The sequence below is a fragment of the Bos grunniens genome, chromosome 3, assembly GCF_055505025.1.
Source record: "Bos grunniens cultivar Pamir isolate PY7600 chromosome 3, Bosgru_T2T1.0, whole genome shotgun sequence".
NCBI lineage: Eukaryota > Metazoa > Chordata > Mammalia > Artiodactyla > Bovidae > Bos > Bos grunniens.
The window spans coordinates 111,274,119-111,296,951 of record NC_141167.1 but is presented as its reverse complement, the minus strand read 5'-3'; the positions used below and the strand labels follow the sequence as shown (position 1 = coordinate 111,296,951).

Below are 22,833 nucleotides of genomic sequence, written 5' to 3'. Positions count from 1 at the left end.
AGTGTTTCATGGTATTTTCCAAGTAGTCTGTTTGTGGGTCCTTCAGTGGGAACCCAGATTGGTTGTGCTAAAGCTTGGCATGGTGCAGGGACAAGGAAAGCCAGAGAGGGGTCAGTGCTCAACCCCACAGTATTGGTACCCAGTATACAAAGTAAGCACTAAACAGACCTTTGCAATGGAGAAAATAGCCTTCTCTTACTTTGGCATAAAGACTTTGAGTTTTCAGAGTGGACTTCCAACCATGAATTCATGTCAAAACAACCTTGAGAGAGAGGCCGCCAGATAGGGTCTCTTTCTAGAGGTCTGAAGAGGCTCAGTGACCCACCTACAGGCACACAAATAGGGCCCCTTTCAAGGGTCCTCTGTCTCCTGCTGGTTGGTGCTCTTAAAGCTTTTTCAGCAGCTTCTCTTTCTTACAACGTTTCAGCCCACTGTATTGCAATTTTCTTTAGTTATCAGCCTCCTTATCTAAACTTTGAGTTGGTAAAGAGGGCAAGAGCCTTCCCTTTTTCATCTTTGTGTCTTCAGTACTTAGCCTATCATGGGCCCTCAGTACATTTAATTGCCTCTAGTAATTCATTCAGTCACAATTGGCACTCTGCTATGTCCATTCTCACTCAGGCAGAGCATGTCTTCTGTCCAAACAGCATGGATTTAGTCTTCATTCTATTGCTCCTTATTTCATTTGTGCTGTTTTCGGCCTTCTCCTCCGTTGCTTTTTTCCTTGCTTACATTACATTCATCCCTTTCCTCTTCCTGCATTTTGCTGGCATTTTTTTTTTTTTTTTCCTGCATAGGATGAATAAGTGAAACGATGATGTTGGTCATTCAAACCAGACTGAATTGTTTAGTTGAGGGGTCTGATAACTAAACAAATAATCTCTAATAAATGGTATGTTGGGGATATGCTTGATATATTGTCTCTGTAGGTTTATAAGGAACTCAGTCTGGTTTGCTATGTTTTAAGAAACTGATTAAGAAATAGCTCTTTTTTTTTTTCCTGCGAGGGGTGATATTTTCCCCTTTAATTCTCCAAAGTACTTATGATCCCCTGTCTCCTCTTGAGAATTGTCTGTTAATATGCCTGAAAGTTTTCTTGCTGTTTTTATAAAACTGTACACCTGTAATGATAAATTCTGAATAGCCACTCTCCTGGGAGCAGATGAGTGATTATATAATGTTATTCATAGAAACATGGATAAGTGGCAGAAATTATAACCTGGATTGTGAAAGCCTTGTTCTTTGGATTTAGATCTTGCCAATCGTTTATGACATCAGCATAAATTCCCTCAATGGGTTCAGTCTGGAAAGAACTTAAGAGAGTGCTCTGAAAAGGTGGCATGCACTTTGAAGTGGAAATAGTGACAGTTCTCTTCAGGCAGGGTCACTGGAAGGAAATGTAGACTTTGAGACCATAAGCCCATTAGAAAGGGGAGGCCCAGGTTACTCACGTAGAAAAACTGATAGAGAGAGCTCCAGTCATATAGGTCATGTTGTTTCCCTGCTTAGAAACCTTCGCTGACTTCCCATCGTCTGCACATAACATCCAGATTTGTTAGCCTAGCTTACAAGATCCTGCGGTTTGATGCCAATATGCCTTTCAGCTTTGTCTTTTCTTTACTTCACTCAGCCCATATCCCAGACATATGATGCTATTTGGAATTCTTTCTGTAAACCCTTTGCTTTACAGCAAAGTTCACTTTCCCACAGTCACTCTGTTGATAATGCCCTTCACCCATCTGCACACATCTAAGCTCTAACCATCCTTAGAAGCCTATTTGTTTGTGGCACTTCCTTCAAGAAGGTTTCCCTGATTGCCTCAGGTGGAAATCATTTCTGATTTTGTTGTTGTTGTTGTTACATTTTATCTGCTTTTCTTAAATTACGCATCAATCTTTACTTTGAGCTAAAAGTTTGGCTTCCCTTCTAAATTATAATAATTCTGCAGGTAGTGTTGATACCTGATTCATCTCTATATTTGGTACCAGCCCTATTACAGCATATTGCACTTAGAAGGTACTTAATAAATATTTCCTTAATAAATGAATCAAAGATGTTGAACATCTTCAGTTGGGGTAACTAAGTTCAACATATGCCTGTGAAGAGGAAAGAGCAAATCAAACAGGCTAGGAAGAAATGAACCAAGGAAGATGGTCGATATTGCAGAGGCTGAAGCTCTAGAAGGTTACAAGATGGGGGAGAGGGGGTGGATCTCTATTTATTGATTACCTTCTATGTGTCATGATCCAAGCCAAGTGCTCTGTTTTCATGATTCCAAAATAACCTGTGTGTATGTGTTAGTCACTCAGTCGTGCCCAACTCTTTGGGACCCCATGGATTGTAGCCTGCCAGGCTCCTCTGTCCATGGTATTTTCCAGGCAAGAATACTGGAGTGGGTTGCCATTTCCTCCTCTAGGGGATCTTCCTGACCCAGGGATCGAACCCAGGTCTCCCACTTTGCAGGCAGATTCTTTACTGCCTGAGCCACCAGAGAAGCCTGAATAACCCTTTAATAGACATTAGTATGCATTATTGGAGAAGGCAATGGCACCCCACTCCAGCACTCTTGCCTGGAAAACTCCCATAGACGAGGAGTCTGGTGGGCCACAGTCCATGGGGTCGCTAAGAGTCGGACAAGACTCAGCGACTTCACTTTCACTTTTCACTTTCCTGAATTGGAGAAGGAACTGGTAACCCACTCCAGTGTTCTTGCCTGGAGAATCCCAGGGATGGGGGAGCCTGGTGGGCTGCCATCTATGGGGTCGCACAGAGTTGGACACGACTGAAGCGACTTAGCAGCAGCAGCAGTATGCATTATGTTAAGGATGAGTTAACTAAGACTCAGAAAATTTAAGTAACTTTTCCATATGATAGATCCAATAAGTACTGAGATAGGGCAGCCTTTAAACTTAGATATCTCTGACCACAAAGCCCAGACATTTTTTTGCACATCTTCACTACACTGCCTCCCATTGTAGAAGCATGTGCTTTGTGTGTGTGGTGGGGAGCAGAAGGTATAGTTGGAAATATTCCTTCCTGCATTGCTAGCCAAGGTTTGTTCACCTAAACAATATTCACAACAGTCACCTGCAATACGATAAAAATTAACAGTGTGGCAAGTTGGAAGTGGGAGCTTGTGGTGTTGGTATGATTTATACTGACTGAGTTATATTTTCAATTGGATTCCTTAGTGCATCTTCATCCATACCTTTGGGGGCTCGCCTCAAGGAGCTGGGATGATTCTTTAGTTAAGCAAGCAATAGATGTGTCTGGTTAAAATAGAATCCCTTCACATTTTCGTAGCACTCTGGCTCTAGGCTATGAACTAAGATTGCCTTCTGGTTTGCTCTCAGTTGTCTGGGGCTGTTCCTAATGCTTGGCCTATTTACCCATGAGATCCAGTATCTTCAGGACTCCCAGCATTTTAAAGGACAAAGTAGCCCTTTCACTCTGATTCCTTCTGAATGACTGTTCATATTAAGAGGAGCAGAGGTGGGAACTGGAGACTTACTAATGTGCCTTTTAAAGCATACATTGACACCTGTGATTTTGTCTTTCACCCATAGTACAGGGCCTTACACATAGTTAAGTACTCAATAAATATTTATTGAATAAATACATGAGTAACTGAAATGAATAAAAATGTATTATGTTTCCAATTTAAGTGATGATAGTAGGGAAGTTTATGTGCTTAAAGTTTATTGCTTGGTTGATGTATTTTCCCTGCCCTGTCTGTTTTGGGAATCCACACTGCATGGGCCTTAGGGCCATATATAAAGTCACAGGTGCACATTTGGGACAGTGGGACAAGGGAACAGAGCTCCCCTGCATAACCAGGTGCTGGCCTTGCAGTGCTTGGGTCCAGAGCTCCACTTCCCAGATTATAGAGAACGCCAGCTCCTTGAGTAGGAGTTAATGGTGATGGTGATGGTAATGGTGATGATTCAGCATTTCTCTAACTCCAGAGTTAAAAATATTCTTCATCCCAGCCTACTTGTTATTCCTCACGACTACCGTGGCAGGTGGGTGGAGGAGTGTTATCTCCAAGGGAAAAACACCCTGGGGGCTGTGGCCCAGAATGCTGAAGGGACCCACTTTTAGGATTTCCCCACCCCCATTGCTGGGCTCCCCAGCCAGGTGATCTCACTCTTGATTCTTCCCTGACCCTAGCTATGTAGTGGATTCTTACATGTATTTCTGTCACACTGAAAGGAGTGGCCATGACAAGGTCAGAACTAGAACTCAGTGCCTGCATCCTTTCCTTATGCCCAGAGCCATATTTTTCTTTAATAGTGAATGTCTGCTTCTGCATTTGGAAGAAAGTGGACCAATCTCATCTGAGGCCCGATTTAATCCATAACTCCAAGATTTGGGAAGGGAGTTACTTTGACCTGCGTAGCTTTAGAGCATAACATCCTGATCACAAAGAACTCTAAACTTCATTTCTCATGCTTGCTCTTGGGTTGCCAGGAATTCTGTTACTTCTGCAGAAGTCACTGTGTAATTTTCTAGTCGAAGACTTTGAGGGCATGAGTGTCAAAATGTTCTCTCTCACTTCCTGCTCTACATTCCTTTTTAACTTTGTCTTCCCCAAGTCCCCAGTTCGCTTCTATTCCCAATATTACAGAGCAGTCAGATGAAAGAAAGCTGGGGCCATAGAGGTAAGAGTTATTTTGTCATCATGGCTTGTATGTTTTTTCAAGTGTACTTCCTTCCCTTCCTGTGGCTCCTCAGGGCAGGCTCCTGTCCCCTCACAGGCAACATGATCCCCTAATGGATCTCCTCACTCAGCTCAGGTATGCTCCAGCTCACATCCACTTCAGAGCCTCAGAGCTCAGTCACGCTTCAGCTGCCTGCCTCCTGATCGGCCTCCTCTCCGGCTCACTGCCCCCGCCACCCTCTCTCTGGCTGGGCTGCTGAGACCTTAGCTTCTCAGTGTTCCCTCCCTCCCTCCATTATTTCTATTGTTGTCTGGCTTTCCCTCCTGGAGTCTTGTTTATCTACTTTCTCTCTGGCTCCCAACAGCCTCTTGGCCCAAAGAAGTCACTACTCTTTGGGAGTGGCTTTACTCTCCCTGGGGCAGGGGGCGTACAGGATATAAGTCAAACTGGATGGTGAACAGGATGGGGAAGAGCACCTTCGCTGTAAGGAGTCTCTAACATGCTGATTAGCCACCATAGCTTGGTAAAGTGTAGCCAAGAGAACAAGGGATCTTTACAGAACGAGGGGTCTTATTCTGTTAGGTGATCCAAGAGACTTAGCTTTGGAAGGGACGACTCTGGGCTCAAACAGGCTTATTATTGTAGGCTGGCAGACACCTTTTGGCTGCATCCTAAGCAGTTATTAGAAATGAAAGGCTTTTGTTTCCTGGTGTTGAAATGGTGTGGCACTTAGCTTTTCCAGGCTGAATGAGGAGGAGGGGATCTTTAGGGTAGTTGGCTAGTTGACTAGCTTGCCTGCAGAGGGCGTGAGGTTGAGGTTAAAACAAAAAGCATATTGTGTTGTTAACCCTCTTTTCACTAAAAAACAAACAAACAAAAAACAGTTATCCCAAATGTTTTCCCGTATCCAAGTGTTTTTTTTTTTTTTTTTTTTTAAAAACCCCACGTTTTAAGATGCCATGAGTATCTATGTCTGTTCGCTAAAGCCCTGCAATCAATTTGCATGTTCTGGTCATTTTCTACTGACCCCTACTGGCCAGAAGTGGTTATTCCCAAGATAGTTTTGAGTCTTCCAGAGGAGAATGTAACTGATGTCTTTTCTGACTCCACTACCAAAGTTCAGTAATTCCTCACCTTCTTTTCTTGCATCTCATTCTTCCCAAAATATTTTCCCGTCTATGATTCTTAGGTTTCCCTAGTGGCTTAGATGGTAAAGAATCCACCTGCAATGTGGGGGACCTAGATTCAATGTCTGGGTTGGGAAGACCTCCTAGAGAAGAGAATGGCTACCCACTCCAGTATTCTTGCCTGGAAAATTCCACGGACAGAGGAGCCTGGCAGCTTACAGTCCATGGAGATGCAAAGAGTCAGACACAACTGAGTGACTTTCACTTTCACTATGATTCTTCGTGACTTTCACTTTCACTATGGTTCTTTTCAGTTCAGTTCAGTTCAGTTCAGTAGCTCAGTCGTGTCCGACTCTTTGCGACCCCATGAATTGCAGCACGCCAGGCCTCCCTGTCCATCACCAACTCCCAGAGTTCACTCAAACTCATGTCCATTGAGTCGGTGATGCCATCCAGCCATCTCATCCTCTGTCGTCCCCTTCTCCTCCTGACCCCAATCCCTCCCAGCATCAGAGTCTTTTCCAATGAGTCAACTCTTTGCATGAGGTGGCCAAAGTACTGGTTCTTTTAGAGCTGATAAAAATCCCAAGTAGTGTCTAGTGCACACTTTCTGTTTTAAAGACGAAAAACCAAGGTTCACAGAGGCTTAGAAACTTCTAAGTGTGGTCACACAGACAGTTAGTGGTAGCTGGGTTTATAACCCCAGTCTTCTGTTCTCATTGTCAGTCCTGTGCACTAGCTAATTTGGAAGTTACCATTTAGTGTGACTTTACTTCCAGTGACATCCACTCTTCCTGCTTCCCATCTCCCTCTGCATTGCTGTGAGGAACCCTAGGACTCTGGACCTCCAGGGAAGTCAGTCTGCTAAATGCTGGGCAGGTTAGAGAAGTTGGGGTGAAATGAGGAAGCAGAAGGTGCGGATAATGTCCCCCTACAAATGTCACCATCTTCCTGGCAGATTCCGATTCTTAGAGGAGGCTATGGGGCTGAAGCCGCTTCCGTGCCCTTAGGAATTAAAAGGGTGATGAGGAGGGTGGGCTGTGTGAGTGTTAGCATCTGTGTGGAGAGCTGGTGGATGCTAACCTGATTGTGATGTGGGAGACAGAGACTAGAAGGGAGAAAGCCGCAGAGGAGCTTATCCTATTCTTGAGCTAGTGACAGAAAAAATCTGGAGGCAGAAGTGGGCTTGCAGTAGGCTGAGGGGGGGCCCTCAGAGACTTAGTTAAGATTCTGAGGAGCAGAGACTGGGAAGTGGGTGGCAGAGAAGGAGGTGGGGACAGCTGTTGCTTTGATTTGCTATTGAGTCAGTGTTCTCAGTGCATTAGCACTGGGAGGGAGCCCCGGGCTGGCCCCCAACACAAACAAGCCCCTCTGGAGCCAACACGGTGTTGTAGCAAGAACTGCAGTTGGGAGACAAAAAAGGAAGGGGATCTAATCCCAAAAGAGCCCCTCCTTTGCCTTAGCTCCTGCCTTCCAGGACTGGGCTGTGTGTTCCAGACAAGCATCTAGTTCTGTACTAAGAGGCTGGGTAGGGTTGATGAGACACAGCAGAGCGGATGGCTTTGTAAGAGCTGCTGGGAGCACAGGTTCTGTGCAGGGGGTTGACTCTCACCATTTATTTCTCAAGCAAGCCCCTAAGGTCGGGCATGCAATCACTCCAGTTGCTGACAGCCTTGAACCATTTTAGAAGCATCCTTTCACCCCCATCTCCTCATTCCCTTCTCACCATGTTCACATCCTCAGAAAGCAGGACAGATATGACCTGGGTCTGTGTTCTAACGCAACAGAGAGTCAGGAGGCCAGATTTTGAACTCTTAGATGTCCCTTGAGCCAAGTGCAGGCACTTTATACCCTTTCTCTAAGTGTATGTAATTGCTCTCACACATCTGTAATAGAATTGGGGAAAAATCGCCCCATCTTAGGAAAGTACTTAGGAAAGGAAACATAACAGAGTCAGTGTGGAGTAAATGAAAGCATAATTAAGTTTAACTTGTTGGAAAATATGTTTGCTGCTGCTGCTGCTAAGTTGCTTCAGTCGTGCCCGACTCTGTGTAACCCCATAGACGGCAGCTCACCAGGCTCCCCCGTCCCTGGGATTCTCCAGGCAAGAACACTGGAGTGGGTTGCCATTTCCTTCTCCAATGCATGAAAGTGAAAAGTGAAAGTGAAGTCGCTCAGTCGTGTCCGACTCTTAGCGATCCCATGGACTGCAGCCTACCAGGCTCCTCCATCCATGGGATTTTCCAGGCAAGAGTACTGGAGTGGGGTGCCATTGCCTTCTCTGGGAAAATATGTTTAGCCATGAGAAAATAGGAACTGGGAATGGGCAGAAAAGCCCAGGAACATTGGGGAGAAGTAAAGAATAGATTCCCTAAGGAATATTCATCCAGGTGCCAAAGCCTGGCTCCTAATTGTCCAGAGCCACAAAACCTGTTTGAACAGATGAATGAGTTCCCTTCTCAACAGGCTGTATCTTATTCTCCTTTGTTGTTAATGTCGCACTGTAGATAGTTTAGGCTGATGGCTTGGTGTGGTGGGATAACAATGCTGTGAAAAAGTTTTAATTTGTTAGAAGTCAGGCAAAAGAGCATTCTGGCTCTCTGCCGGCTCTCATTTTACTGACTTGTTTTTACTGTTTCCCTTCACTGGGTGATCAGAGTCAGGGTGTGGATGACAGGTTCAGGGCAGTGATTAGGAGCATCACATGGAGAGAAAACTGCTCTGCTCTGCACACCCACACTGCTCTGGGTCCCCCTCTTCCGCCAATCCCAGCTGAGATTTAGTCTCTTCCCTTCACTTATCTCACCTAAAAATGTATTTTGCAGCAAGTGGCACATTATTCAATTAGCCTTATTTTGTGCCTTCCTGGGAATTTAGCTCTTTTGTGAGACAGATACATTCCTCCAAGCCCACAGACATCACAGTCCCTGAAATGGCCATTAATTCTGCCATCCCAAAGTTCTCCTCCTTTCCTTAAACTATCATTGAGTGTCTCATCTTTAATGTGGATGTACATTCGATTCTGTTCCCCAAGATGCATGTATATTCCGATGCATATATATTTCAACCTGGTTACTCTCTTTCCCCTTCAGCATGTGTCCCTCAACACACACACGATGACTAGTTTTCACTCTTTGTATCTCTGTTTTCCTTTTTTTCTGTCATAAACACAGCTTTTCTTATGACCCAGATACAGAGCCCTTTTCACAAGCCCATTATTAATCAGAACCCCTTACGTCCAGCAAACCATATGGTTTAAACTCAGAGATTCTCCTCAAAGCAGAATTCAGAATCCTGCTCAGACTCCCCAGGAGAGGGCCAGAATCCTCTTCTCCCCAGGGCTGAGCTTAGTCCATCTGTCACTGACACTGGACTCCAGGGCTTGGAAACCAGAAGAGAGCTGGCATGAAGCAGCAATTGAGGATAAATGAGAATGTGTGAGGCCCATGGGCTAGTGATGGTGGTTTTTATATTTGTTTGAGATTATAGGATGAGATGAGTGGAGGAAATATATGTGTTTGGAAAGATCTCATCCTTAAGAACTAGAATAAGAACTAGTAAGAACAAGTGAGTCCAGTTGTCTCACTGGTTTGTTTACATTTGCTGAGGGACAAATGATTAGGAGCAGATGGTAAAACAGTCCTCTCATCTTATGATAATGAAAAAACTTTGCTCTTCAAAGACTGACCCAGGCTAGGCTAAGTCTCAAGTAACTTGTCATCTAGGTATTTGTTAGACTCTTGCTGGGTTTCCAAGGAGGGTTGGGTATTTAAGTTAGAAACTCAATAAACCAGTTCACCTTCTGAAGCTTTTTCACTCTGAGGCTTTGGCTGGAATTCTAGAATCCAAATTGGAAGTAAAGAGCTAGATCCCAGAAGAACAAATGAAGGCAAGAAGCAAGGATCTGCATATTCCCAGTAAAACCTGGTGTTGGAAGGACTAGTTTTCCATTCTACCTTGCTGATATCTGTAGCTGTGTGAAGGAAGTAGAGGGCTAAGTAGTGGTTAAATTAGAGATGAATGGCTGAGATACCAGCCTTCATTTCTTTTTTTTTCCCCCCTAGGGCGAGGTGATACATCTGACCTTTCTTGACCCTGAACTGGAAGTAAATGAGCCAAAGGTGCTTATAATTAGCAATCAATACACAATTAGTGTAGGTCTAGCTGGGGTAAGGAAAAATGAGTCCTGAGAGAAAATAACATTTTAGTTCTTTATGTTATTTAGCTTTCTTACCATTCTCCTGGAGACCTCTGGGCGAAAGATGGAGAGAGATGAGAGGGTTAAAGAACCCCAGAGGTAAGCGCTCACACAGAATGATACACATATTGAAAAAAAGCTGGAATCTCTGCATCAGAATCCTTTCAGAAACATGTCTGCTCTTTATGAGAACAGGGGGCTCAGGGAGATGAGTAGATGCGAGATACTCCAGCTGTTACCATAACCCTAATTCTGTCTTCTTGAAAGCTCACTCATGGAGATAAATCACTTCCATTACCTGTCCTTGAGGAATGAAATTTCTCCTTGTTTCAAATAAGGAAATGGAAGGGGGGTACTGGAAATTAATTCTGGAAACCTGTCTCTCCAGCTTCACTCTGTATAGGTCATTCATAAGTGTTAACTATTATATGAACTATTATGCAAAACTGATGGGGGAAACCATCATTGAGGGGAAGAGAAGCTTGTACAGCTCTGATGTGATGGGAGGAACAGGCTGTCTAGTCTCAGACTGGCAGGGGCTGAGCATTCTTGGCTCCTTGCTGCACTTGACGTCATCAGCTTATTGGCAGATCACCCAAAAGAGTAGCAGAGTCCAGTTTAAAGATGCATCTTCTGAGATATGGCCAAGGACTTGGACTCTGGGATAAGATGGTTACATTAAGGCCATTTAGTCTATCCGAGATGGTTATAATGATGAGGAACATGAGTCATGGATTTGGTATTTATTTTCTATGCCTCTCCCATATTGCATTCTTCTATTATCTATTCTGAGGAGCCAACCTAGATATTGTCTTTGTGTTTACTGCTAAGGCCAAGGGGAAAGGGACAATGAGTATCATGACAGGACAGTTTGGGTTGGTTGTCAGGCTCAGAGTGGTGTTAAGAGGTGTGTGCTCATAAACTGAGTAGGATGCATTTCGCATTCTACATGTATGGTGTATATGGGGTAACTGTACATGAGCAATGCTGTCTAATCTAAGCCATGACTGTTTGTAGTTCTGTTTTAAATCTATGAGTCCATGTATGGCAAAACATCTGGTTCTTTTGAGGCCATTTGAGGTGACTGTAGGCCCTCATCTCCTGAACATTGCAAATAACACTTTTCCGCCTCAGAATTATTTGTTTTTTCTGTCCCCTTCCTACAGGTGATTAGGCGGTTATGGAGACTCTCCAGATCTGGTCTGGTTCCCCTCTTGCTGGTAGAGCCAGTCAGGAATCATAGCCAAGATCATGTGTGTGTTTGTGGTAGGAGGAGGGAAATCCCATCCCCGTTTTGAGGGCTGCACTGTGGAAAATAAAGAGATTAGGAATTTGGATGGGGAGCAGGACCACGGAGAGCAGCAAGAAGAGCCTGGAGTGTCCCCGTCAGGGGCTAGCACCATGGAGAGCTCAAAGCACCTGTAGTTTGTTCCACAAAGAACAGTAAAACCCGCCTCATGGGTTAAGGCAGCCAGCTCGCAAACAATCAAACGAGAAAGAGCAGACATCAGGGTTTCTGCTAGGATCACGCCACACCCATCATTTGCTCTCAAAGGCCTTTTCAAGTACTTTGTTTGAACCTACCACACATGCAACCCAGAGATGGTGCTAAAAAAGTGAGGACCGCCACTGGACTGAGTTTGTCAACATAAGCCTCAGTAATTATAGAAATTACATAAGAATCAGTGGTAGTGGAGAGAGTTTTGATTTGCTGCAACCAATTATGAATGACATTTAGAGTATCTTTAAATGTGGGAAACAGTGCCACAAAGCCTGTGTCTCCTCAGAGACACTAGACATAAGGAAGCCAAAATGTGTATTATCGTTAGGTATGGTATGGGACCCGGAGAAGGAAATGGCAACCCACTCCAGTATTCTTGCCTGGAAAATCCCATGGACAGAGGAGCCTGGTGGGCTGCAGTCCATGGGGTCGCAGAAGAGTGGGACAGGACTTACAGACTAAACAACAAACAAAGGGCATGGCATGTATCAGTCAAACGCTCTAAGGCACCCCAAATTGATGTGACCAGTCCAATCCTGATCATACATGGAAAAGCATAATGGATTATGCCTTGTAAAAAGGGTATTGTCCTCAGGACTGAGAGGTCTTTGTGTTAGTTGGGAAATTTGGCCACTCTCTTTAGACTTAGGGAAATTTTGGTAAAGGGACAGATAGCTCTCTTTCAGTGCTTATTGCTTCAGTGAAGAATATATAGCTTTAATGAGCTTATATTTTGTAAAAAAAAAAACAAAACAAAACAAAACTCAGCCGTTTCATGTGTTCAAGACTCTTATCTCGGTGCTAGAATGGATGGATCTCCTTGTTGTAACAGGGTTGGATTGGGTTTCTACTTGGGTTGTAAAATCCCTGAGCATCAGCTGGTTCTGAGCTGATAAAAAATCATCTCTACTGCTGCTTCTAGAGGAAGAGGCAGGTCTTTGACTCCAGACTGGTTCTTCCCTATTTTTCAGTTAGATGGAGTATTTGCTCTTAATTTGACTGAGTTATTAGGGACCTGAATCTTTTTCTGATGGCTTGCTTTTCCAGGCTTTTTTTTTTCCTAGTGGTTTGTTTCTCTCTTATCTCTTATAAGCATTCTCATGAGGATTGCTATTCTCAGAGTTTATGGATGGGTCTCTAGGACATGACCTCATCCAGGAAACAAAATGTTCCAGTGCAAAGACCTATAGCCAGTGATGAAACAGGAAGTGTTAACTTGTAGCATAAAAGATGAAAGGAGAGATATAATTACCAAAACTTTCAAATACCCTGGCTTTTTCATTCAGTAGTCAGTTAGGAACTGGTGCATTCTACAGCTTGCATTCATGGAAAACCTGGAGCCTAGATTACCATTCTTCAGTAAAATTCCATTACTGAGAAATAGATGACAAAAAAGGGATTGTTGAGTTGGTTCTGTTGGAGTAGGAAACAACAAAGAATGTGACTAGCTTCATCCCCCGGGGTATAATTTCTCTGATGATAACTGTGAGGGTTTTTTCCTTAGGTTATTTTTTGTGACCTAAGGACAAGAAGCTTTTGATTCCAGTATATATTATTTGGACTCCAAGAAAGCAGCGATGGCAAGGGGTACCAAAATCACTTGTAAGAATTTTCAGAGCAATGGTACAACGACCTGGTCTGCTGTTTCAGAGTGACCAGAACACCAAAAAGATGCCATCTGTGGAATTTTATGGCTGCAGAACTATGAGTCATTCTTCAAGTAAATAGTGACTGTCTCCAACAAGGCACTGTTGAAATTAGATTTGGACCTCCTTTCTTGCTCAGTTGGAAGAGGAGAGAGAGGAAGAGAGAGAACAAGAACCTAAGGATAGTGAACTGTCTCATTTATTGTCAGTCTAGGGTAGAGGATTTCAAACTGTATGTAGCAGAACCTCTGTGCCTTAAGGATTAGGGGAAGTATAGGGAAGTCAAGAAGAAGGGCGAGAGGGTTTCAGGTCTTACTTCTCTGTTTCAAAAAGAGTAATTTTCCTTTGATCTGTTTTATTTATTTGGTAAAGAACCTTCACATGTTTAAAGATAAAAGTGAGAAAACCACTGTGCCAGAAGAAACTACTGAGCCCAGCAGTGCCGCCGAGCCCCAGGGAGAGCTCAGGACAGAGTCTTTGGTGTAACTGCCGGAATAGGCAGTTGATATGTACAGCTTGGGTCCCACATCAGACAGACTGGTTCTGTATGGAATTAACTAAACTCTACGCTACCAGCGTCTCTCTGATGCTTCCAGCTTCTCTGTGCCAGAAAATGCCACATCTGAAGGGAGAGCATCTCCTTCCCAAGGATTCCCAGCTGCAACTGGGAAGAGAACAGAACGAGAACAGCTACAGCTGCAACCAGGAAAAGAAACTGGGTGCAGTAGGTCTGCCAAGCAGATCCGTGGGCAGCTCTAGAGCAAATGCCTGCTGGACTTCTCCGGCACATTGGGCATGATCTCTACACTGGGCAGCTGGCCAGGGGGCTGCAGAATGGACGGCAGTGGACAGAAGGTCATTGGGAAGGGAAAGATGTTCATGTGTGAGGCAGTACACTCCAAGGTTAAACTGCTGTATCTTGATCTGAAGGAAAGGGAAGCTGCCCACCTGTCAGTTTCTGTACCAGATCAACTCACAGAGTGCTGGAAAAAATTTGAAAAAGGAGAACCAAGGGACGTTGGTCACAGTGTTGAATGTCGAACAGCTCACCAGAGACAACCACAGGATACATTAAGTTCACGGGCCTTGTAATCCCCCAAACCTGGAACTCCCAACTTCTGCCAACACTAGTGAAAAAATGTGAGAAGGAAGGGGCAGGTGGCTCACTCAGAATGTCTAAACCATTCCTGAGTTTCGAACCACAGCACTAATCGTCAGGTTCAGATAACTATTGTTTGCCCTTCTCCAGCCTCAATCCCTGTTCAGTCTGATGAAATCTTAAAAAGTGTATGCTGTACTCCAGGGAGCTGTGTGTGCTGCCACTGAGCTCCCTGCCCAGGGCCCTCAGGAACCCCAAGTCAGGGGTCCTAGACACACCTTCTGTGTGAGCCTGGGCAGAATGGTCATCAGGACCGCCACCCTTGAGTATTAAATCTGTAGACCTGCCTCCCACATCAGAGTGGGGCTGTTCTGATCCCGAAGCTAGGAAGTAGAATTAGATAGAAGATGGTACATGGTCATGTCTCTTCTGCATCAGTGCATCCTGAGACATTACAACCAGACATATGTCCACTGTCAGGACAGACGATGCTCTAGAACGACAATGATGCTTGATTTGACTCTTTTTTTGGGAACAGATCTTCTAACCCATCTCTAAATTCTCAATCCCTCCTCCAGACATTCTTTCTCCATTCAAAATTTATTGGCTTCCACTCTTCCGTCAAGCCACTGCTATAGAGGTATATACATATTTAGAAGGATAAAGCATTTCTTTTCCTCTAAATCTTAAGCCTGAGTAGGGGCTGAGCCCCCAAATTCAGGACTAAGAAAGAAGAGTCCAGTTGGTGAAGAAAGACCTGGCTAGTACACAGATTACTCTCTTCTCCAGTGTTTGTTTATATCCTAGAGTTGAAGAGCTCACAGCTTTCTGGGATGACTTTGTTCTGTTGAGGTTCCAGCCTGCCCCATCAGTTCCCATTGCCAAACAGAGGTAGTTTGGGTCACGCTTGTCTCTCTTAAACACAGCTAGCAGAATGGGAAGGCCAGGGGCTTCAGGTGAAAGTCAAGGCCTAGTAGAGAGTCCTTATTTGGGTATGTGCACCGCACCCAGCAACCTCTCCTTTGCCTTGCACTTAGCCTGCCCTCCTGCAGGACTCTCTTCACCTCCTCAGTGAGTAGGGTCATCAGTACAGCTGTCCAGGGGAAGGGGGGTTCCACATAGGGGAGAGATGGGGCCTCTGCCCTGTGGTGACTTGGGTAGCAACTCCCTTGGGGAGTGTGAATGGATACAGAGTAGAAGGAGCCAGCTCGCAAGCTGCCCAGTGTCCCCATAACACCAGAAGCTCCTTCTTCATGATGGAGATAGGACTTGGGGAGCAGGTCAGGCGAGATGGAGCAAGTATTCCTCCAGCACCCTGGCTCTTCGCCTGTTTCCTTCAGATGAAATTCTCTACATCATCCTCCCCAGTTTCAACCCCTCCCTTCTCCACCCCCGCCCCGCCCTGTGCCCATCCCTGCTGGCCACTGGGTCCATCGCCCAGGAGCCGCCTCCCCTTTCTCCTCCCCTGCGGTTCTTTCTGTTTTTCGTTGGCATCTGGCCGGGCATAGGCCACCACCCTCCCCCTCACTCTCCCCACATCCCTTGGCTCCGCAGAGGTCCCGGTCCCCCTTCCCCTCCCCCAGCCCAGTCCGCCTCTGCCAGGGGCGGCGGAGACTGGAGGATGCATTCCTTTAGTCCCTTCACCGCCTGCCCTCCCTCCTCCAAGGACCTGAGGCTCTGAGCTGTGCCTCTCTTCCCGGTCTCCCTACAAACTGTCCCCTGCCATCCCATTAAGCGTCAGCAACCTTTAAGAAAGCTGAGGTGCCCCCACAGCGCTGACCTACATAGCCCGGTCCAGGGCGGGAGGGGGGTCCCTAGCCCCCTCACCCCTGGCCCCGCCTCCGTTCTCCCCCCACTCTCTTCCTTCAGCTCTCTACCATGACTAACCCAAGAAGGTTTGAGTTCCTGACTGAAGCAGAGGGGGCTAGGCGAGACACCTTACCTCAAATTTGGAAAATCAATTCTCAGCCCAGGAAAGCTTTGGGTTTTCTATGCATCCTCCTCCCCAAATATCTTCAGTCTTCCTTTTGCCCAATCTCCCTCCCGCTACTCCCCCTCCTCCGCTCCCGTCTGGGTTTCTTTTCCCAGCTTCTGCCACCGTTAGGGACACTGCCATCCGGGGGCCCTCTCCGCCCAGTGTTGTTGTTTTGCTCCGGAGAGAAGCCCCCCACTTCTTTGCCCACGCCCCCCTCCACAGCCTCACCCAGGCCCCCTTCCCTGCCCACTCGGAGCTCCGCCGCGGGTGGGGGGACGGTCGGGGGAGCAGGAATGTTTGCATACAGCAGTTCAGGGGACCGCACTGGCTACCCAACCCCTCCAGACATACATACACAAACAGCCGACACACGCCCTGACTGAAACAGCGACAAATCTCACTCCGCCCCCAACACACACTGACACAGACATACACACAGATACTGACACAGAAACGCAGCCAGACACCAACACAGACGCGCACACCCAGACGCACACGGACAGCAACACAACCAGACCCCGGGCGGCTTGTAACAGACCCAAATCTGCGACTTCACACGCAGACACACTCGACGGTGTACAAGGAGGGGGCATACGCGGCACACCCCACGATCCACAGAGACACGGATGCTCGGAGACAGACACAGGGTATCAGGAGCGGCTGGCGACTCGAACCCCCGCTTCCAAACAAAGCCAACGGGCTCCCTCCGCCCCCTCCGCCGGTCGGAGCCCCCGCCCCGGCCCCTCCCCACCTCCCCTGGCGCCGCCCCCTCCCTCACTCACCGTCCTGGGAGAGGTTGGCCCCGCCGGGCGCCCAGCAGCAGGCGAAAAGCAGGAGCAGGGGCAGGGCGGAAGGGGCCCCCATCGCGCTTCCCGGCCGGCTCCCTGGCAGGGCGCTGGCGAGCCTGGGTCCCTAGGGGCTGGAGCTGGGGAGGGGGGTAGACGACGCCACTGACCGAAAGGGCGCCCCCGAGCCGCTTCGGAGCCCGGGGCCGAGGCGGGGACCGGGAGGGAGCCGGCGCTGCTGCAGTCGCGGGGATTAAATAGGGCGCTCGGAGCAAACCATTCGGTTGGAGGTGGAGGGGGGGTGACGGGGGGCTGGGCTGGTCGCGGGGGGGACCGGCTGCCGCATTCCCCACTCCCCCCGCCTGCCGCACCCCCTCCGCGCCGTCGTGGTGCCTTCCACCTTCTCCCCCGGGAGCTCCACCAGCCCGGCTCGGGCGTGGAGCAGAGGGAGCGAGCTGGCTCAGCAGTGGGACCCGGCGCCCACCCCTCCTAGACTTGAGGTGGAGGGAGGGGAGTCGGGCAGGGCCTGGGGCCAGCTGGCGGGAGCTGCCACTGCAGGCCTGGGCTAGGGCGTGCCCACTAGCCCGAGAGCTTCTCGGCCCCGCCCTCTTTCCTTTGGCAACTGGGGATCCCCAGGAGTGGGATGCCCCTAGGGTGCCCCTATCAACAGTGTGCCCAGGGACATCTCTGCAATGGGTAACCGGTTACCCTGGTCTTTTTCCAAAGCACTAACATCCCTAGTTCCTCTGACGAAAGAGCCCCTACTTAGACGTCCAGCAACAATTTGTGGCCCCAGGCAATTTCCTTTGAAAGGCATCTTCCAGCAAGCCCCCAGGCCATGGGAATCAACACTTCCCTCAATCCCTCAAAGAAATTACTCCCAGTCTAACATCAGCGGTTTCCCTTCAGATTCTGCCGAACTGAGCAGCCTACAACGCGTCTCAGTGGTTTTCCCCCTTAATCCTTTCTATTCCCCGACTTTACTCCCAACCTTTCCCAGTATGTTTCTTCTTTATATTTCAGAGGATCTTGTCCTTCCTTTTTCAAGTTTTAGTGAGTAAGATTCTAGGTGAATGGTGTGATCTACAGATTCTCAGGAAGCTACTCTCTTAAGGACCTTATGTGGCTTCTTGCCCCTGAGGCCAGATGCTAGATGAATGAGAGCAGTAGGGTGTCTGTACTTGCTCTTGGCTCAAGAATTCCAAGCCCCTGGGGCTTGCTTTTTTTTTTAAAAATTGTGATTGAAGATCTCTGGAAGAGTCTTAGTAGATCTCAGAAAGAGATCCTCCTGAGTCAGTTTTGCTCCAACTTACCTCTTAGGTATACACTCCTAAATTTTAGAATCTCTGAATCAAAGAATTTTATGTATATGAGTATTTTTTAGAAAATATTTGATACAATCCTTATTACACAGGTGCAAGTGAGATTCAAAGGGTATGAACTGATCTATCCAAGATTAGACTGACAATAGTAGAAAACACAAGTGTTGGCCAGGACATGGAATAATATAATTTTTGAAATGCCCTCTAGTCTTGGGTAGTATGTACAGATGTGAAAGTTGGACTATAAAAACGGCTGAACACCAAAGAATTGATGCTTTTGAATTGTAGTCTTGGAGAAGACTCTTGAGAGTCCCTTGGACTACAAGATCAAACCAGTCAATCCTAAAGGAAATCAACCCTGAATATTCATTGGATATTGGCACTGAAGTGCCAATACTTTGGCCACCTGATTTGAAGAGCTGACTTGCTGGGAAAGACCCTGATGCTGGGAATAATTGAGGGCAAGAGGAGAAGGGGATGACTGAGGATGAGATGGTTGGATGGCATCACTGACTCAATGGACGTGAGTTTGAGCAAACTCTGGGAGACGGTGAAGGACAGGGCAGCTCATGGGGTCACAAAGAGTTGGACACAACCTAGCAACAAAACAACAGCCAATCCTGGAAGGCCAGTTTTGTCCCTAGATCAGAGATTTGGGTGCCTGTCTTCTAACTTCTGGGTCCATCCCCTCTCTGCACTGACTATGCATCACCATACTAATCTTCAGTGTTTGAGTAATCTTTCCCCCTCTCAGACAGCTTTTGCAGCTGTCTGTGATGGACTTAATGTCTCTGTCCCCTAGTAACTCAAGGACAAGGATGTGGAAAGAAAGTGAAGTCGCTCAGTCGTGTCCGACTCTTTGGGACCCCATGGACTGTAGCCCACCAGGCTGCTCCGTCCATGGGATTCTCCAGCCAAGAATACTGGAGTGGGTTGCCATTTCTTTCTCTAGGGAATCTTCCCGAGCCAGTGATCGAACCTGGGTCTCCCGCATTGCAGGTAGAAGCTTTAACCTCTGAGCCACCAGGGAACAAGGATGTGGAAGGTACCCTGTAATCAATAAAGTGAAAGTGAAGTTGCTCAGTCATGTCTGACTCTTCAAGACCCCATAGACTGCAGCCTATCAGGCTCCTCCGTCCATGGGATTTTCCAGGCAAGAGTACTGGAGTGGGGTGCCATTGCCTTCTCCAGTAATCAGTAAAGCTCGATATATATGTTAGTCACTGGTGGAGAGGACAAGAGAGAATATTCTCCAGGAAGACCCTTAAGGATAGCCAGAAAGCTGCCCCTCTGTTTTTCTTCTGTTTGTGGAGTTTACCCATGGTTTCTGGGAGAAGAGCTCTGCCTACCTCTTGAACATTTCTTGAGTGTCTGGGTGGTTATTAAAAATTATTTATAAGACAGTTTTTGACCACCTTGGGTTGTCTGACTTGCCTACCTTGACTCATCTCAGTGACTCCAAACTGTCCTGCTGCATTGGGGTTCTCTGTCTCCCTGGGGGTTCTCTGATGCCTTGAAATCTCTGAGTCAGAGATGGAAGGAGAAGTGTGCTTGAAAGATACAATAAGGACACCTGGTATAAGAAAGAGGAGAGGCTGTGCTATGGGATAGGCAGGAGGGAAGATACAGGGGAAAATGGACCTTCTGACTAAGGTGGGATTAGGTTGGCGTGAACTTAGTCATGCAGCAAAAAGGAATGAGTGGGTGTGTTTTCAAAGGGAGAATGAAGCTTCAGAGAAGAATCATGCTATCCTAGTTAAAGAGTCTTGATGGATAAAGAGTGTTATCTTTGGAGCTAGAAGTTTTAAAGATCATCTAAGTGGGATTAAGAGAGGACAGGTTAGCGTTGAGGGGAATGAGAGTGGGGATGGGTGGGATTGGGACGCTAGGAGGTAGGATTAGGTCCCAAGCTTCTGTAACTAATCACCTTTTCCATCTGCTGCTCTGCTGATCCGCTTCTGCCTGTCCTTTAATTCTCTAATGACTCTGCTGGTCTGGCCCCACCCTCTACTGTAACTGCAAGGGAAGAGAACCAAGGGTGGGAGGAGAGGGGGAGAGCTTTTGTGGAGAGTATTAAGCATGAGCAAATGAGACTCTGGAATGCTCTTTTCCTACTAGTTCCTTCTCTCTTTTCTGCATCATCAGCATCATCTTGGCAGCACTTTAGGGTCTGGGAATAGGAAGCAGTCATTGGCTTTTAGAAATACAGGATAAAAGAGTATTAGAATTTGTAAGGGACCTTCAAGATTACCTAATGAATACCCCTTGTTGAACAGATAAAGAAAACGAAACACAGAGGACTTAGGTGACTTCTGTGTTCACACAGCTGTGGAGTAGAGGGGTTACAGTATTGGATAAATAAGGCAGATATACCCATGGGAGCAGGAGGGATAAGGAGAATCGTTTTTCTCTGGGAGTGTCCACTTTGAGGAATTCTCACTCCTGGCTGTCTCAGAGTGAAAGGGTCATGTCTCCTGCAGAGGCAGATGGATCCATTTGGAATAGCTCCTTACCTCTAACCACTCTAATGCTCTTTGTCCCTGGGCACCCAGCCTCTTACAGGCAGCCCATTCACTAGGAATAGAGTTTTACAAAGAAAGCCTGAACTACAAGGATTATCCTCAGCCCGAAAACAGGTAAAATAAAAGTATCCATGTTGGATTGTGATCTCTATGGTTACTTTTCCCTGTAAAATGCTATGATATACAATCAGTGTTTCCCAGAGACTTGCACAGAGTCTGGAGTGGGTTGTCTATGAGATTCAAGAACTGGTCAGCACAGTGAGAACTGGGGGGAGCAGAGAAGGGGAGTGGAGAGAAGGCAAGTGCTGGCTCCTGGGTGCCCTTGTCCACTCAGCAATAGCCTGGGTGGCTGGGGGTGAGGAATGTGGCTCTGGCACTGGTTCTGGGCTGGATGCAGCTGTGTGGGCCCTGGGCATTCCTTTCCCCACGTGGCTCCTCTTGGGGATGGAGGAGGGCAGGGACTTGGCCTGAGTGGGGTGAACACTACATATTCATCTAGGAGGGAAGCGAGAGCACCTGCAGAAGAAAAACTTCGAACTCTGGCTCAGTTCTGCTTTGCCCTCTAACCCTTGGCCTCTGTATGACTTTTTCTTTATCAGTAAATTCTGCACAGGCTTCCACATTTGCTTTCCTCTTTAGTCTCCCACACAAGCAAACCAGGATTCCTCATACTGCTTCTTATTTCTATTATCCAGTCTTAATTAACCCTATCCTTAATAAAAACCTTTGTATGTGTTTTAATTCTAACCTTAATTGAATTCCAATTTCAACCCTAACCCTAATCTTTTATAGACTCTAACTACTAATCCCAATACCAACTCCAATTTAATTGTTAATTTTAAGCAGCATCTTAATTCTAACCTGTTGTAAGCAACCAATTTGGGACAGCAACTTGTTCATAATAAAAAATGATCATAGGTACCATTTTTTGGGGGGTGGGGATTGGGGGAAGCTTTCCTGGTAGCTCGGCTGGTAAAGAATCTGCTTGCAATGCAGAAGACCTGGGTTCAATCCCTGGGTTGGGAAGATCCCCTGGAGGAGGGCATGGCAGTATTCTTGCCTGAGAATCCCCATGGACAGAGGACCCTGGTGGGCTATAGTCTATGGGGTCGCAAAGAGTCGAACACAACTGAACAACTAACACACACCATTTTTTTGAGAATCTGTTGTACGCCAGACTTTGCACTGGGCTCTTTACTTGCACGGTATGTCATTTAATACCTGAAATACCCTAATGTGGCTGAGATTATTAGCTGCATTACAGATATGAGGAAACAAAGGTTTAATGAGATTATGTAATTTGTAAACAGTGAATCCAAACCCACTGTTGGTGTTCATTTCTCTTTCTGCTAACAAATACTTTCTGATTGGGCTTTTCCTAAAATCCTAACTAATTTTGACTTGAATAACTTCTAAATTACTGAATGTCTTGAGAGTATATTATTAGTTAAGCTTAAAAAAAATAAATAGTGGTACAAAATAGAAACCAAACAAGCCAACAAAAAGCCCAAATTTTCCCTGCCCAGAAATCCCATTGCCACTTTAAAACATTAAAGTCATGTGTTTATAGAGTTAAAATAATCAAACTAAAAGGAGCAAAGTAAAAGGAAAAGGCTTTTCTCCTCCCCAGACTTTCCATATTGAGCCACCCCTGGGGGCATTGTTCCCATTGGAGTTTTGCAGCACAGCAGTCCAACCTCCCACAATGAAGCACTTAAAGTCAAAATAAACACCTACCAGTGAAATCACCATATATATGCATGTGACTTAGACATGAAGCTCTCTAGACAATTTGAATTTATCGTGAACAATAATTGTTAAAGGCTAATGATCTGTGACTTCCTGGAAATATATTGATTGGCCCAAAAGTTTGTTGGGGTTTTCCATGAAATGTTACAAAAAACCCAAATGAACGTTGGGGCCAACGCTATAGTAAGTATGGAGAAGGAAATGACACCCCACTCCAGTATTCTTGCCTGGAGAATCCTATGGACGGA

General features: G+C 46.4%; 1 protein-coding gene and 1 long non-coding RNA gene across 8 annotated transcripts in view; one reads left to right on the top strand and one right to left on the bottom strand.

The window, feature by feature from the left end:
- The window catches only part of CADM3 (cell adhesion molecule 3), a 31,726-nt gene extending 14,503 nt beyond the window's left edge, over nucleotides 1-17,223 (bottom strand). For both annotated transcript variants that reach the window (XM_086393521.1, XM_086393523.1), the window contains exon 1: nucleotides 16,990-17,223. In XM_086393521.1, the coding sequence (XP_086249647.1) occupies nucleotides 16,990-17,071 (82 nt within the window). In that variant the 5' untranslated portion in view covers nucleotides 17,072-17,223. The remainder of the gene's footprint in view (nucleotides 1-16,989) is intronic.
- LOC147376808 (uncharacterized) overlaps nucleotides 1-22,833 on the top strand; it is an 85,635-nt gene that overhangs the window by 1,671 nt on the left and 61,131 nt on the right. For 2 of the 6 annotated variants that reach the window (XR_015161228.1, XR_015161229.1), the window contains exon 1: nucleotides 4-10,085. The exons of 3 other annotated variants lie outside the window; for them this stretch is intronic. This is a non-coding gene — a long non-coding RNA (uncharacterized LOC147376808). Of the gene's footprint in view, nucleotides 1-3; nucleotides 10,086-22,833 lie in introns of those variants that run through there. One more of the 6 variants, XR_015161226.1, reaches the window with a different exon arrangement.